At 43.6% G+C, this 18109-nt stretch overlaps 1 protein-coding gene across 1 annotated transcript in view; it reads right to left on the minus strand.

The window, feature by feature from the left end:
• The window catches only part of LOC147711708 (heparan-alpha-glucosaminide N-acetyltransferase-like), a 1547073-nt gene that overhangs the window by 414752 nt on the left and 1114212 nt on the right, over nucleotides 1-18109 (minus strand). Inside the window, exon 14 of the mRNA XM_086920225.1 lies at nucleotides 11005-11091. Coding sequence (XP_086776351.1) covers nucleotides 11005-11091 — 87 coding nt within the window. The remainder of the gene's footprint in view (nucleotides 1-11004; nucleotides 11092-18109) is intronic.

Raw genomic sequence — 18109 nt, forward strand, 5'->3', positions numbered from 1 at the left:
CACACACACAGACAAAGCCACACACACACACAAACAAAGCCACACACACACACAGACAGAGCCACACACACACACACACACACAGAGCCACACACACACACAGAGAGCCACACACACAGACAGAGCCACACACACACAGAGCCACACACACACACACAGACAGAGTCACACACAAACAGACAGAGCCACACACACACAGACAGAGCCACACACACACACAGAGCCACACACACACACACAGAGCCACACACACACAGAGCCACACACACACACAGAGCCACACACAGACAGAGCCACACACAGACAGAGCCACACACAGAAAGCCACAAACACACACACAGCTCTCTGCCCAGTAACGCCATTGGCAACAGAGGTACGAAAAACCGGATCACAAGCAGGGAACAGAGGCACGAAAAACCGGATCACAAGCAGGGAACAGAGGCACAAGCAGGGAACAGAGGCACAAGCAGGGAACAGAGGCACGAAAACCGGATCACAAGCAGGGAACAGAGGCACAAGCGGGAAACAGAGGCACAAGCAGGGAACAGAGGCACAAGCGGGAACAGAGGCACAAGCAGGGAACAGAGGCACGAACAGGGAACAGAGGCACAAACAGAGGCACGAAAACTGATCACAAGCAGGGAACAGAGGCACGAAAAAACGGATCACAAGCAGGGAACAGAGGCACAAGCAGGGAACAGAGGCCCGAAAACCGGATCACAAGCAGGGAACAGAGGCACAAGCAGGGAACAGAGGCACAAGCAGGGAACAGAGGCACGAAAAACCAGATCACAAGCAGGGAACAGAGGCACAAGCATGGAACAGAGGCACAAGCAGGGAACAGAGGCACAAAAACCGGATCACAAGCAGTGAACAGAGGCACAAAGAAGGAACAGAGGCACAAGTAGGGAACAGAGGCACAAGCAGGGAACAGAGGCACAAGCAGGGAACAGAGGCACAAAAACCGGGAACAGAGGCACAAAAACCGAGAACAGAGGCACAAAAACCGGGAACAGAGGCACAAAAACCGGGAACAGAGGCACAAAAACCATGACCAGAGTTTTATTTTCAGGTCTGGGATCCTCTGAAAGACACATTTATTCTCACAGATTTCCGAGCAGAGATGCCTCCCCTCTGCGGCGGCAGCAGGTGTCTCCCCCCGCTGCATGTTGGTCCCGAATCACCATTCATGTGCACAAGATCAAACAATTCGGCCAAGCTGAGAAGCCGCTGTTATACCACGGTTCTGCCCAATATCTCACAGTTTGGCACATAGGGACAGGATATAGCGTACTGACCAGAGCTGCCTATTTGGGAACCGAGTTCAAATCTAGGCGCCGGCTCCACATGTATGAATCTGGCCACACTACTTAATCTCCCTGTGCCTAAACAAAACATGGAGCAGGGGAGGCAACCATGTTTCTCCGAGGTCAATCTCGGCGCCAGCTCCACATGTGTAAATCTAGGCAAACCACTTAATCTCCCTGTGCCTACCCAAAAAAACAAACTAGAGCACGGTTTTGCTTTGGGGTGTTCGTCTGAAAACACAAGAGTTTTATTTTCAGGTCTGGGATCCTCCGAAAGACACATTTATTCTCCCAGACTTCTGAGCAGAGAAGCCTCCCCGCAGCGGCGGCAGCAGGAGTCTCCCCCCGCTGCATGCTGGTCCTTCATCACCATTCATGTGCACAAGATCAAACAATTCGGCCAAGCGGAGAAGCCGCTGTTACACCACAGTTCTACTATACACGCACTCTGTATGCTTAGCAGGCTTATCCCCCGCATAGTTTACAGAGTTGGCCCTCCACGTTCCGGACTTAGGAGCTGTATGGCCCCCAGCGCAAGTGCAGTGTTGGAGGGGGCCCTTGGATCCCACCACCTCCCCGGGCTATTGTTCGACCACTGGCCTGCGGGACCCACCGAACATTGATTATTGCTGTTATCCCAAGTGAAACAGCAGCCCAGAAGACAATTTCCTTCCCTGCACTATGGCCGTTGGCGTACTGGCTAAGACACTGGCACCGAGGGGGTATCCCTCCAAAAGCAGTAAGTTCTTGACGCGGATCAGCTTTAAAACTCTCACATTTTGCAGCGCACATGGAAATGGCCCCTCATGTGCACAAGATCAAACAATTCGGCCAAGCGGAGTAGCCGCTGTTACACCACGGCTATGCCCAATATTTCACAGTTTGGCACATGAGGACAGGATGTAGCGTACCGACCAGAGCTGCCTACTTTGGGAACCGAGTTTGAATCTTGGTGCCGGCTCCACATGTGTGAATCCGGGCAAACCACTTAATCTCCCTGGGCCATATGTAGGTAAAAGGCATTTACCGAATCGTAAATACCGAATTTTACCGATTCGGTATTTACAATTCGGTAAATGCCATGTAGGTAATTATTCTGTAAATATTACCGAATCGGTAATATGCGGTAATTACCGAATCGGTATTTACCGATTCGGTAATTGCCATTGATTCCTATGGGCCTTGAGGCCCATAGGAATCAATGGCAATTACCGAATCGGTAAATACCGATTCGGTAATTTTACCGATTTGTCAAGGGGGACAGGGTGTCACTTTGACACCCTGTTGCACCCCTGATTTTGGCTTGTGTGCAATGTGACACACATACATGTCCTTAGGGCATGTATGTGTGCCACATGGCACAGGTGTACATGCACAGATGTGCATGTACACATAAATTCGTTATTTACCATGCCATTGTATTTCATGGTAAATAACGAATTTCTAAGGGCCTGTGGCACTGTTTCCAGTGCCACCTACATCCCAAATTACCGATTCTGTACATTTACCGAATCGGTACTTTACCGATTCGGTAAAATTACCGATTCGGTAAATTTACAGAATCGGTAATTTTCAGGCCCCCTACATCTGGAATTACGAATACCAGTCGGTAACGGCCGAAATCGGCCGTTACCGACCGGTATTTGGCCACCTACATATGGCCCCCTGTGCCTACACAAAACAAGCCTCTGATGACGGGGTCAGCTGAAACGGGGGCGGGCACGGGAAGGGGCTGAAGCACCACCATCTTTCTCCGAGGCGAGGCAGAAATGCCTCGGAGAAAGCAGCGGCATTTTCTGATTCGGGGCGTGGTTTTCTTTCTTTCCTCTTCCTATTGCTGGAAGGTTAAATCCAGCCAATGGGAAGAGGAGAGAAAGAAAACAAGAAAGAAGCAAAAAAAGACGCCCCCAAATCGGAAAAAGACGGGGCTTAAACGGAGTGATGCCCTTCTCCTCCAATGGATGGCCTCCGTTTAGGAAGCCAGCCAATGGAGAAGAGGGGCGGGTTAAAGCCCCCATTCTAAGAAACATTAAATCTCGGACCGAGACTGCGCAAGCGCAGCCTATGGTCCTCGACCTAAAAATTAGTGCCAGTGGACCCCACCTGCAGCCACCGACTTAAATTAACCACTGCCCAAGAGCAACACTTAACTCAAGCCACGTTTGTTCTCACTAGAATTAGAACCTCTGACCTACAAGTTTAATGCAGATCCAGGACATCAGTGCAATAGGCCACAGAGTGTTCTCAGTAGAATTAGAACCTGTGACCTACAGGTTACAGACAGACCTAAATAAGTCCTAACAATGGGGCCTATTTACTTGAAAGTCAAGTAGCACAGCAAGTCACCTTGCTGCGTTGTATGACAGGGAAAGGGCAGGATTGCGCCAGATTTAAAAGAATATTGTGCATTCCTGCATCTTTCCTTGCATTGGTCCCTGTTTTGGCTGCCTAGCACCATGGTGCAAGGGTGCCTGCATTGTAAGGAGGGTTGTTTTTATGCAGGAAGGGACGTTCTCCTGCACAAAAACAATCCCCTGAGGTATATTCATCTTGCAGCACACATATAAAGATATTTCTCCTTGTTATGCCTCCCCTGAGAAGGCGTAACTTTTTTGCACATTCCCACGTCTACCACTTTTGGTAAATCTGGGAATGCGTCAAAATCCATTGGAGTTGTGTGGAAACACCCACTCAATGCCAATGGAAGATTAATGCAATACAGCGATTTGCGCTGCCTTGCGTTACTCTGATTTATAAAGCCACTCAGGGCCACGCAGCATGGCCTTGCATTGCTTCATAAATCGCAATTTGTATTTGTGTTGCTCTTGCACCATGTTGCGTGGTGCAAGAGTGATGCAACTCCTCCAATAAATATACCCCTTAGTTCCTAGAAAGAAGGAGACAATAACCAATTTTGCTCTATGTTGGCCCTCCCCTAAATCAGCCTGACCCTGCCCACACACACTGCCTCAGGCCTATCCACTGAGGTAAGTCCTAGTGAACAAGAAGGGGATGAGCAGAGATTTTATGAACGAGAAACATAGCTCGTTCCAGGTTTTTTTTCAATGAAGAGAAACAAGGCAGCATTCGCAAACAGGATGGCGTCCCCGGGGTACCCCTTTCCCTTTGGGAATGCATGGGAATATATTTTTGAAGGGCAGGCAGTGGTCCCAGGGACTACTGCCTGCCCTTAAAAAATTAAACAAAAACGTTTCATTTTATTTATTTAAATGCATCCCGTTTTTTTTAAGGAAAACGGGCTGCATTTAAAAAAAAATGGTTTATTTAAAAGCAGTCCCAGACATAGAGGTCTGCTGAGCCCAGCAGACCACCATCCCTGGGAGGGCCAGCCATTCCCAATGGGGTTGCAAATTGCGAGTTGCTCATTAATATTCATGAGCCTCGCTTTTTGCGACCCCATTGGGAATTGCTACCAGTGTCTCTGACACAGTTGTACGTTTGCTTTTACGACTCGCAAATTGCGACTCAAATTTATTTATGCAATTTTATGAGTCGCAAAAGGTCGTACATCTGGCCCTTATTCTTTAACAAAGTAAACACTGCCACGCACATTCTTGAATGAGAGCCACGTCCAAGGACACAGTGTTCAGTTGCTGACCTTGTCCAACTGGAGATCCACAACCAGGAAAGTGCTATCCAGAGGAATCATGCAAATTAAATAAATATGCACGACCACAGAAATAATGGGGTGATGTAAACTTATGGAACACTGGTTTAAGGAAAGCCTAAAGTTCCCTACTATCACTACCGGGAAAAACAACTGCTTCCGTTTTGTGGGGGAAGATGACGGCAAAACTGTACTTCCATAGGTGGAGGGGGGGGATTAAAAAAAATAAAAGCCCTTAACTGGGTTCGGCAGCTTGCCTGCCGCCTCTCCGTCCTCTTCTCTTCTCCTGCAGCAGGAAGCACTCAGCCTCCCAGGATACCCTAGCCAATCATGACCCTGCGTGACAGCAGCATTGTGATTGGTTGAGCCCTGTGGTTGGGGCGCTCAAAGAGGGGCTGGGAGGCTATGCATGTTCTCCACTCAGGCTGTGCAATACAGCCTGCGGGTGAACATGCCAAGATGGCCTGCCAAACTGTCATGTGCACTTAGAAAGTGCAGACCACTCCTCCCCCAGCTATGAATAGATGCCCAGCCCTGCCCTGACCCGACCAGCTGAGCCAATACAATAAAATGAAATAATTATAACGTTGCTTAATTACCATTTTTATTTTTCCCTTTTGAACTGCTCAACCCTTTTGAACTGCTCAGTGAGCAGTGGGGCAACACTCCTCCGCCTTAGCGGAGGAGTCACCACTGCCTAGGGAAGTGTCAAGGGTAACACAGGAGGAAGTGCATGTTTCGCTCAACTCCTAATGTAACTTAGCCCTAAAACAAGCACACATGCAATTGCCACCTTTTTTAACAGCAACTAATGAGTCTAAATAGGCAGGTAAGTGTATTGCATTTGCCAGGTCGCATGCATATGTTTTCTCTGCAGCTGGTGCATTAACCTGCTGTGTGACGTTCCCAGCCTTTAGTGTAAGCAAAAACAAATTTTCCACTAGATATTATAGATACCAAATTGGCGACGGTGTTGGAAACTGCTGAAGGAGTGTGCAGCCTTCAGTCTGCAGTTATCGCCAATTAATCTGAAAGGCTGCTTGTAACTGTGTAGCTGTGTTTCAGCGAACCATTGGTTTCCTGGATACGGTGTTTACTGAGCTCGTTATTATAAATCCAGTGTGAAACTGCGCAAATAGATAGCCCCAGAAAGGAGGCATGGGCTGCAGGGCTTTTAAACTGGTTTATGGTGGAGCGATGAATCCATGACGCCAAGTGAACCGTGTTATATTTAGAATAAGGCATTTCTGACAGGCGAAAATAAGGCTGTTATTACCCCTGTTCAGGGGGTGTAGCTTCAGGGGTGGTCCACCTCCTCAAATTATTGCATTCTTGGCTTGAGAATTGGGTCTGGGGGACCTGATTCGAACTCCTATGCCTTGTTGTTTATTTTCGTTGTCCTCATTGGACTAAAAGGTTTTAACTTATTATGTTTTGTTTTTTTTTAAATCAGGAATTTAGTCAGAGGCCATCCTAATGCAAATCAGCATTGAACCTGTTCCTCATGGGAACAGTGTATCCCAAATCTCGGTCACCCTTCAGCATACAGGGGCATATTAGCAAGGAACCTCGTTAAAATTATCGCGGTTTTAGCGGCAGGAAACTGCCGCTAAAACGGCGATAATGGGCTTGCTAATATGCGTTATAGAATTCCTATAGAAGCCCAGGTTAGATGTGCAGGACATAAGGGGCAGGGTCCAGCTTTCCTACAGTTAAAAACTCAGGAACGAATCTCAGAGAAGGGCTATGAAACCCAGACTACCACTGCTGCTAACTGCTCATACCACCTTATAAAAAAAACTGCAGGTGGTATGCATATGGACATTGATTTGTCACGCACTTTTGTTTTGTTTTTTAAAAATGAATTTATAACCTGTATTTTGCTGTGATTTTAATTACGCTATGAATTTGGAAGGTATAAATAAATGAAAATACTTCTTACATTTTGATCAATTGGCTAACACTGGGAGCTCCTATTGGTTGAGTGAGTTTGGATCAGTTGTTGTTTGGGTTATGTGAAAAATTAATAGTGGTGTGGTATATGCTATACATTCCCAAAGGGATTCTCTCTTTTTTCAGACATTGTGTCAAGTCGTCCTGTTCCTTTGGCAGAGTGGGACCTCTCTCTTGTGTGTTTTGGTATCAGTTTCCGGACAGCCATTTTGTGCCCTTCTACTAGCTCGCTCCACAGTCAGATCACTCTAACCAGGTGAGTGAAGCCGGCCAGTGGCACTGCGATGCTGTGTCCCCGACCGGATAAAGCATCAGCATTTTTTAATTTAATGGGACCCCTGATATTTATCTTCTTTTTATAGCAGGTATGCAGGATTTCTTGATTTAATTCCTACTACAGGCTTTATGCCCCACCACCCACTACCCTTTTGTTAACTGTTTCCTGCATTTTTGTTACTGCTGCTGTTTACTACTGGAATCTTCAGACAGCGGAGCCCCAGCGACATGGCCATTGCCCGGTGGAGCTACCTATGTAGCTGTAGAAGAGATTGGCTGTGGTTCTCCCGCTCAGCTGTTACCTACCCCCGGACTCGGGCACTGTTGCTTGCCTTATGGATTTCGATCATGGTATCTTGACATCCCATGACTCCTTCCCCAACTGGTTTGTTGACTCTTTCACTCTGACTTTTTTGTTTCCCCTAAATTAATTTTCCCCTTGCCAGTTATTTCTATGTTATGCTATGCTTTAGTAACTCATGTAACTATGTTATATTGTTTTTTTTTCTATGGTATGCGACGCTCCAGCAACTGATGTAACTATGTAACAATGTTCTGAAACAATGTCCTACCTCATGTAAAGCGCTCTGATACCTCCGGGTCCAGCCAGCGCTATATAAAACTTTTCAAATAAAATAAGTATATAAACCTGAGCTCTACACCCTAGTAGCTTTGGCACAGACCAGACAGGGAAATGTGTACATTATTTATGCAGTACGAAAAAGTAATAAAGTCAAAACACAAAACAATAAAAATCCCAAAACCAAACTAAAAGAATAGTGTAAACGTTGATAAACAAAATAACATAAAAATCACAAAAAATAATAAGGGGAATCGAAATTTGATTTAAAAAAAATGTTAAACAGAAATTCCAAAAAAGCATGAAGCGCCAATGATAGTCAATAGTCACAGTAGACAGAGACCTAGGTGAAATTTGAGGCTAACCATGATGAAGCACGGGTCAGATACATCAACCAGGTTCACCCTGGTCAAAGGTTTTAACTTCTTACTTAAGGCGTGATTTAGATCTTGGTGAATGGAATACTCCAATACAAATCTGATGGATATTCCATCTGCCATATTACAAGTACATTATTTCCTATGGCTCTTGTAATACGGCGGACAGGATATCCATCACATTTGTGACGGAGTATCCCATCCACCAAGATCTAAATGAGGCCCTTCGTTTTTTTGAGTACCAGCACAGGACTACACTTCTAAAGCCCCTCCCGACAGGAACTAGGGTGAAGCATATAGAGAATCCCAGGGTGCCAATTGTAGGGTCTAGTCCAGGTCCAGTTGCCACTGGTCAGCAGAATACTTCCAGGAAAAGGACTCTTGCAGCTTCTTGAATGCCTGAAGTCACAAATGAAGTCATCAAATTGACCCTTCTAGTCCACGTTTTTGTCCTGGGTACAAGAGGGAATATGTCCAGTCCTTCAGGGCTCCTCTCAGGTCACAGACAGCAGGTTCAGTCCTCTTCTGATATTCATCGGGTGCAGACGTTTTCTCAAGTGAGTGCCTGGAGATGCCACATTTATTCCTGGTACTAGCTAGCCAGTGGGAAGGACTCATGGGCATGCCATAATCAATGAGATAAACTTTCCTGGGGCAAAGTCTATTCACTGTGGGCATTTTGAAGATGGAGAAAGCCTTCAGCCACTTTACACTTTGGCTCTGAGGGCTGGGTGTGTGTGGAGGGAGTGTACAATGGTAGTCCTAGTGTTCAACCAAGTATAACACTAAAATCAAGTTTGAAGCAGCCACTGTACTCAAAACAAACCCATAGACAGAAATCCGGTAGGACAAAAGCAGAGTCCTTCAGCAACCAGACAGTGGAACCATAAGAATTGTCTTGGCATTATGTTCTCTCCCCTTTCAAATGTGCCCTAAAGGTTATATGTGAATCCAGCAGACCAGTCAAACATGATTTGAAACTCAAGCAGGATGTCACACTGTAGTATCAAAAAGGATGCCCACAGCCCTCTCCATGCACATTCTGTGGAGTTCAAATGAGTCATTCAGCTCAGTGTATTTGTTCTGGTGTGACATACAGCTATTTCACACCTATTCACAACGATTTAAGGCTAAATACTGGTTCTCAGACCCTGGAGAGTTAAATGCAAATTAGCCTCCAGGAACCCCCTTGCAGAGAAAAGGTAACTTTATAAAAATTACTTTTCCTTAATGTATATTAAGATCTGACTTCAACATTGAATTGAATTTTTAATAACTGTTAAATATCAAGCATCCTGCCTTGTGAGCTACACTGGCTACATAGAGGTGACTAGTTAATGTTTAACAGTGAGATTTTTATCCCTCGGAAAGGCTTATTTTAACAGCTTGAATTGCAATTTTTACACTGCTAAAGTCAGGTCACAATGGTAGGTGTGAAGCAATGTTTGCACTGCTACTGTAGTAGATGGCACAATGGTTGCTGCAGTCCACTGGTAATATTTAACTACCAGGCCTTGGGTTTACTTTGTGCCATACACTAGAGGGTTAATCGCAAGTTAAATATATCAATTAAGAGTATATCAATTCAACCATGTTTAAAGTAAGAGCATATGCACTTTACTACTAGTTAGCAGTCGTAAAGTGCACAGAGTTCTAAAGCCAGCAGAATTATATAGAGTCCAGCAAAATGCAAAACAATCCAGGAAAAGGTGGATTTCCCACGCTCATGCTTAGCCCTTGCCTGGTTGAACTGCATTATGACCTCCAAGATTAGTGGACTGCAGTTTGACCTATAATTTTATTAACTGCATAAATTAATTTGATACTTGCCCTACTCTGAACATACTGATTGAAAATGTGTATAAGGCCTAAATTACAAACTTAATGCATGACATTTTGTAAAATTCAAATATAAGAAATTGCATGATTGTTACAAACCGCATGACAACTATGATAAGCAAGGTGACAAACTGTAATTTCCTAAGTAAGATGAAGTCCTTCCACATTTCCTAATGTATAATTCACCTGGATAGCTCAGAGCAGCACATTGCAACTGTTTCTGCACAGCTCTAAATGAACATGTGTGTGTGTGGTGCAGTCTCTCACAGGTACAGAGCCAAACTCCACATCTCAGTTCCACACGAATGGCAGCCCTTCTCACGTTTGGGCATGAGTCTCATCTTGAAGCAAGTCTTTGTTTCTTGGACTTCTTTTTGGCGATCTCTCTACAGACAAGACTATCTTTCAGGAGACATCATTATATACATACTCCAGAGGGGGAACAGCGTTTACAACGCAACTTTTACCACGCACTACCTTTACCACGCAACTTTTACAACGCAAGTCGTTACAACGACTTGCGCTGGGGGGCGCCGTAGGATAGGGAATGGTTTAATTTACTATCCAAAACCTTCCCTACTATCCACGGGGACTGGAGTTGGAATAGTAAATTAAACTATTCACTATCCAGCGCCCCCCAACGCAAGTCGTTGTAACGACTTGCGTTGTAAAAGTTGCGTGGTAAAGGCATGCATTGTAAAAGCATGCGTAGTAACGACATACATCTACTCCAGAGAGCCAATCCTTGCTCAAGATTGGATGACTTTTGCATCAATCTCAGTTGTTTGCTCCTGTTTGTTGCTTTCCTCTCTTACTGTGATTGAAATGCACAGATTTGTTATCTAGAGGTCACTAGAAAATCTGCAACAGAAAAGTGGAAGATACAACATCGATCTTGACAGACTACATCAACGCATTGGCAATTCCAATTGGTCTTGCTTGTATGCAATGGTAAGTAAGACCTATTAGCATTACCGATGCTTGTTTTTGTAGTGATGTGAACTTGTGGAAAAAAAAGCATCAGGAAACATTGTGCTGACGTACCTGTAGGCCAAAGAATGCCATAAGCACCGAGTTGATTGTCCCCAAAATCCCTTCCGGATCGAAAGGTACTGTGGTTTTGTAGAGTTCCTGAAACATAAGGAGGCACACTGGTTACAGCCAAGAAGTGTAGATACCAAAGGATATGAAGGCCTAATGGACACGTGCAATCCTGTGCATAATTTGACCCACCCTACAACACAGAGTTTATTTGTGGCCTTTTTGATGAATGTCCTGGTTTTTGGTTCTAGTGTTCCTGTCTCCTCTGTCCTGAGAGTTATTGGTTCCAGGGTGTGAGAAATGTGCATTATTATATGGGGTTGATGTGCGTCCTCACAGTGTAATAATGACATAGTTCAGTATCAGGTACAGTTAGGTTTGCTTGTAAAACTTTAGCTTAGTCCTGGGTAGCTGTGGACCAGAGCAGTCAGTCTTTATCAAACGACAAGTGTAAAGCATTAAGAAGTACCAAAGCAGTAGAATAAATTGAAAACACAACACAGTAAAAATCAAACACCAATTTATAGAAATAAGTAATATTTGTATCTTATTTCTATTTTTCATTAGACACCTGAATGACAAACATCTAACGGATGAATTCAGAGATATGATTTTTAAAAGAAATAATAAATGACTGATTTTTCACCCAATACATGTAATCAACGCAATATCAGTAAGGGTTAGCCACGACAAGGAAGTTGAAACCACTATCTAGGCACTCTCAGAGGGGAACTCTGATAGAGGACCAGTCACAGGGGCCACATAGGTCTAGGGGGACAGTTACCTGTCTTCAGTTCAGCTCCGAATCCTTAGGCATGATGGCTATTAAAGTCAATGAAAATGGTTCTGATGGAGTTGATACAGGGTTCTGAAGGATGCTGAAGATGCAGGGGATGCTGAGCTGGAGTGGTGGTTTTTCCTGTGGCCACCCCTCGGTCCTCAAGCTTGAGGGAGGGCAACTTCCCAATGTCCTGATGAAGTCCAGTGCAGGACCAGTTGGAAGAGGTTTACTGGTCTACAGTTACAGCAATTTCAGTGGATTCCTCTAGTTGGCAATACCTTTCTTGGAGGGTGACCAAATTGCACTCTGATGGCCTTCACAGGTCCAGTGCACTCGGGGTCCCTTGTGAAGATCGCGACTCGGTCTCCCAGGCTGCATCTAGGCATCCAGCAGCAGTCAGGGTTCTTGGCGTGGAGCTCTCAAGGGTGCAGTCTTCTCCACTTTTATGGCCCTGTGGCTGTACTAGGGAGTCAGCCAACTGACTCTTGGAGTCACTTCTTTTGTCTGGCACATTAGGGCAACTTTTCCACTAGAGGAGCACTGCAGTGACATATCTCTCTTTGTCAGGCCTTGGGTTTAACAAGTGTAGTGCTTCTTAGGTGCAGCCTCTCTTTGCTGGGTGTATGGAGCAGCAGGATAGTCCTTCTTTGGTCTTTCCAATACAGTAATGATCTGAAGTCTAGGTGACCGGAGTGCCACGTTTATATCCTCTACGAACATAGGGGGTGGTGGCAACTAACTAGCCAATGGGCTACTGTGTCCCCTCCTGCCTAATGATGACTTCCTGTGAAGTGTGGAATCATCTAGCTATCTCAGGGTGAACTATTCTGCACACTCCCAACATGGTGAGACCCTTCTCTTGGTGTGTGGAGCTCCTAGCCTGACCCATATGTGCCGCTACCCGAGGCCACACGCCCCTTGAAAAATAGTTTGGCAACAGGTTTTCCCTCTCTGCCCAAGATACCTATTAAAAAGCAGCCCCTTCCAAGTTTGATTACTATCTGCACTTCAAAGGCGGATTCCCATTTGAAGCTCGACATTTGGGCTAACAGCCAGTCTGGCCATCGTGCCATGTGGAGGTCACACCTCTTTCCTCTGCAGGTGCTTTGTTCCTCTTCCAGGGAGTCATTCTCGCCCTTTCCCAGGAGGGCAGAAGGATGTCTCGAAGACAGTTGTTGCTTGCAGCAGAAACCAGATACTGAAAATCTTCGGCACCTAGTGGTAACTTTTTAAAGTTGCTATTTGTATTATAGTTACATTAAATTTGACTTGAGCAACAAGTTAAGCTTAACGCAACAATTATTTTGATACCTTGAAGTACCAGATTAAATAGTCCCATTTAGAAGTTAGCACTGCTGAGTTGTCAGTAAAACTACAATGTGTGGTTTTTACTGTCAGGACGTGTAAAGTCATCAAAACACGTCCTTCTTTATTATATAATGCACCCTGCCTTTGGGGCTCCTTAGGCCAACTTTCAGGTGGCTTCTACATATTAAAAAGGGAGGTTTTGACTTCGTCAAGGGTTGAAATAGGAAAGTAGAGTTAGAAATGTAAAAAATGCTTTACCAGTCTGCAGTGGCAGACTGGGGGTCATGCTTTGCTTTTTCATACTCATTTTGGCACAATCAGGGCTTAAGTCTACAAGGCACACTAACTTCCCTGCTTAATTTATGCCGGTGGTTTCCAGTGCTCAGCACCAGCACTTAATTGGTTTCTAGTGCTCAGCAATCACACTTAATAATCAACACAGCACTTATGACAGACTGCCACATGGTGGCACTGCTCATCTAATTTGGAGATGTGCAGAACAGAGGTTGTTTATGAATACAATGCACAATAAAAATTACGTATACACACCTCCCCAGCCATTCTTTTAGCTTTTAGGACCTATAATAATCCGAACTGTCGCACTTGCAGGTAAGAGAGATGGTTTGTATTTGTTTTGGCAGCGATGACAAGGGTGATGGCTGGTGCAAGCTGCAATGGCATCCTGGTCAGGTCCCATGCACGTATTGTTCTACAAATAAAGCACTGCTTGACTTACATGCTCTGGGTACTCTGGTGCCATATACTAGGGATTTATAAGAAGATTATCTGCCACCAATTGTGTGTAGACAAATTAAACATATTCTCTTTAAGGGTCAGAACACAACTATGATCAGGTAAACCTCTGGATCACTGGGATTACAGTGTATTGTGTAATTCAGATGGGGTGCTATTGTTCTCTACTGGCACAACCAGAACATCAGTGTGCTAGTAATGAGGGTCCTAGAGAGCTATCTTTCCTCTTGTCAACACCAAGGGCCTCCATTTGTGCAGTAAATCCGCAGGGGCTAGCTTTTCTTTTGCGGGGGGGGGGATGTTTAACTAAGAGCTAAGAGGTTTTAACTTATTCATTTTTTAGGTCAGGAACTTACATATGTGTGTGTGTGGGTGTGTGTGTATGTTAAACAAAACAAAGGTCAAACCTTTGTTATAGTTTGGAAAAGTTTACTTGTTCTTTCTATATAAACCAAACTTAAAATACACACATTACGAATTCTAAAGTTATAGTACTAGCTTACATTTATAAATTAGGCACCACCTTTAAATTAAAATAAATTTATTTATTATTTAACTATCAACTAAACTTAAATACACAAAGGTTTTAAATTGGAAACATATACCCTTTAATAATAGTTTATGAAACACCTTCAAACTATTATAACTCACGCAACTCCATAAACAATGTATTTAACTCAGTACTCACACTACATGAACTATAACCCATTCCATCTCCATGCCCTACTTATACATTTTTATATTATATCACTTATACTATGTGAAAGAATAATATTTAAAATAGTAGTTGTGACATGCCATACCACATCTTTTTTGAGAGCACAGTGCATGGTAGAGTGGCGAGTTATAGTCAATGAAGTGTGAGTACTGAGTTGAATATATTGTGTATGGAGGTGTGTGATTTATAATATTTTGAAGGTGTTGCGTAAATTAAAGGTATGAGTATACGTCTTCAATTTAAAATGTTTGTGTAGTTTAAGTTTGGTTTATATAGAAAGAATAAGAAAAGTTTTCTTAACTTTAACAAAGGTTTAACCTTTGTTTTTTTTCTTTGAATTACAATGTTTATTTTTTATTTTTAATAAAAACACGTTCCAAATCGAGTTTACTGTTGTTGAGTGGAGTTTCATTAAGTAGAGTGTAGTATAGTGGAGTGGAGGAGAGTGGTGTACAGTGTACTGTCATAAAGTGTTGTGTTGCAGAGTAGAGGGAAATGAAGTAGAGTGGAATGTGGTACAGTAGAGTGGAGTACAGTGGAACAGCATACAGTGAAGTGGTGTATAGTGGAGTGGCGAAGAATGGAGTGTTGTACAGAGGAGTGGGGTAGAGTGGAATGGTGTAGAGTGGATGTTACGAATGACAATAGAATGGAATATAGCAGTGAAGTGGAGTAAAGTGGAGTGTCCTAGAGTAGAGTAGAGTAGAGTGGGGTAGCATACAGTGGAACAAATGGTTATATAGTGCAGTGGCATGTTGTATAATACAGGTGCATGGAGTGCCGTACAGTAGGCATGCATAGCATTGAGTCGAGTTAAGTATTATAAACTGGGGTAGCGTCTTGTACAGTATAGTGGAGTGGTGCATCATAGAGTGTTGGAAACTGTTGTAGAGTGGAGTAGATTATTCATTGGGGTTTTGGGGCACAAAGTGGAGTAGGGGGTTGTACTGTGTAGTGTAGGGGCATAAAGTGGAGAATAGTGTTGAATAGTGGCACAGAGTGTAGTAGAATATTGTAGAGTAGAGTTGCATTGAGTGGAGTAGAGTGTGTTAGAGTTCGGCGGTGAAGACTGGAGTGTTGCAGCATGCCATACAGTTGGGTAAAGTGTCATGCAGTGGAGTATAGTGGAGTGGAGTCCAATGGAGGGGAGTAGCATAGAGTAGAGTAGCGTTTTCTAGAGTGCAGTGGCATTGAGTAGAGTGGAGTGGCATAGTATAGAGTGGAGCAAAGTGTTGTACAGTGGAGTAGTGCTTGGTTTGGTGGAGTTGTATGTTGTAGAATGTCGGAAACAGTCGTAAAGTGGAGTACAGTTGAGTGTCTCAAAGTGTATTAAAGTGTTTCACAGTGGAGTGGCAATGAGTAGAGTAGGGCGTGGTACAGTATGGTAGAGTGGATTCCATCAGAGTGTCGAACAATTGAGTGGCATAGAGTAGTGTACAGTGATGGGGCATAGAGTGCAGTATTGGAGTACAGTGGAGTAGTGTCTCATAGAATAGAGTATATAAATTGGGGTGGGGTGGCATAGAGGGAGTTGTGTAGAGTGTTGTAGAGTGGAGTAAAGTGTTCTAAAGTGCTTTGAAGTAAAATAAAGTGCTGTACACTGGGATTGATAGGAGTACATTGTTGTACAGTGTAGTGCTATACAGTGTAGTATAGTGTGGTACAGTGATGGAGCATATACCTTGTTTGAGATGAGTATAGTGTTGTTGAAGCGGAGGACAATGGAGCTGGGTGTAGTGGAGTGGCGTAGAGGGGAATAGCGTTAGGTGGAGTGGCACAGAGTGGAGTGATGAACATTGCAATACAGTACGGTATATTAGCGTACAGTGAAGACAGGTAGATTGGATTGGCATAGAGTGGAATAGCTTAAATTGCAATGGGGTAGAGTGCACTTACGAATAGAACAAAGGAGGACACCCTGCCTAGGGATATAATGGCCCTAACTAGAGGGTCCAACAGGTATATAAGAAGGGGTGATTAGCCTAGAAGTTGACACTGCACACAGCAACCACAAGGTCAATCCAAGTAGACTCTACAAAACATATTAGAAATATATATGTTTTTATTTCTTTTGGGATAACAAAGATATAAAAAGTGAATAGTACTTTAGTATCACATAGTACATTTAGGGCATAAAAATGACATACATTTATATAGGGACAACAACGGAGGGGAAGATAGGACTACATTAAGACCTACCCAGTACCAGCCACACTTCAAACACATTATCTCACTTACTTCGATCTCTTCTCACTCGACCTCATATTCTACCATTCACCTTTCATTCTTCCATTCATACTTCTAATCCTGGCGTGTGCAACACATAGGTGGTTAATGCGTTGCAAGGATCGGGATGTTAATCCAGGCAGATGACTTTTACTACGGGTCCTGATGTAATTAGGACAATGACCGTATTCCTGGAGACACAAGCCGACGCGCGTTTCGGTGACATGCCAATGAGGCCACACCTTCGTCAGGGCTAGGGGCAGTATACTGGGAGGGACACAAGTGTAAAATCTGAAAAATAGAAAGTAAACAGGTCTCATTTTTCTTTTCTATATACATATAATACTAATTAAACAGTTATTCTAGGCCAACATATATCCATACCACAGTTCTATTCCATTATAACATTTTAAATATACATTAAATATTAATACAATTCCAATTTAACATCTTAACCATACATTGGATATTGGAATGATACCCCTGATGTTGACCTTTTGTCGTTGTGCAATGTCAAACTCTCTAGAGACACTCCCTGAGATAGATTCCCTATTGCATGGAATCTAAAAAGGCATAGTGATGGCCTAGACTAAATGAACCATGGAGCATAATTCATACAGAAATTAATTTTCACTTGCATACAAGTTTATAAATACCCTTACAAACAAGTTTATAACCACACTTACCATTCTTGCACACACATGACCAAATTGTTAGAATAAGGCCCAGGGTCCTAAAAGGCAGGCTGTTATAGTTTTCATTAGTTATTAACTGAGGGTTTCAGCTATAGACCAAACAACTAATATTTTATCATATATAGAGGGAATTCTTGGCTTATTTTATCAAACATATATACTGATATTTACCTGTATGGTTTCTTATCTCTATTATCGGGAACCACAGGCGTACGATGGCGTCTGCTGCACTGGGAGGCCAATATTTATAATTTTCATTAACTGGACTCCAGAGATATTGATCCTATAATGGAGTTAGATTAAAGACCCTTATACATCGTGGCACTGGTGGAGTTGGCTCAAGTCTAGTAGATTCAGGGTTAACAAGTTTTTAGAGCAATGGTCTATATCATTATCGGCCTAAGGGGGGGGCTTTTTATTCCACCCGAGCTCCTTTTGTGATGGAGTGGACTAACAAATTGATGTCACTCATATAGTTCTAAGATCACATTTGAACCGATCGCTATTTCTAAGGGTTATCCACAGAAGTCTTAATTGGCTGATCTCAGTTTGCCATTAACCAGATATCATATCCAGCACACAGTACCTGAAATGTCTTAGAATAATGAAATCAACAAGGAAGTAGGA

Source organism: Lissotriton vulgaris, chromosome 5, assembly GCF_964263255.1.
Source record: "Lissotriton vulgaris chromosome 5, aLisVul1.2, whole genome shotgun sequence".
Taxonomy (NCBI): Eukaryota; Metazoa; Chordata; class Amphibia; order Caudata; family Salamandridae; genus Lissotriton; species Lissotriton vulgaris.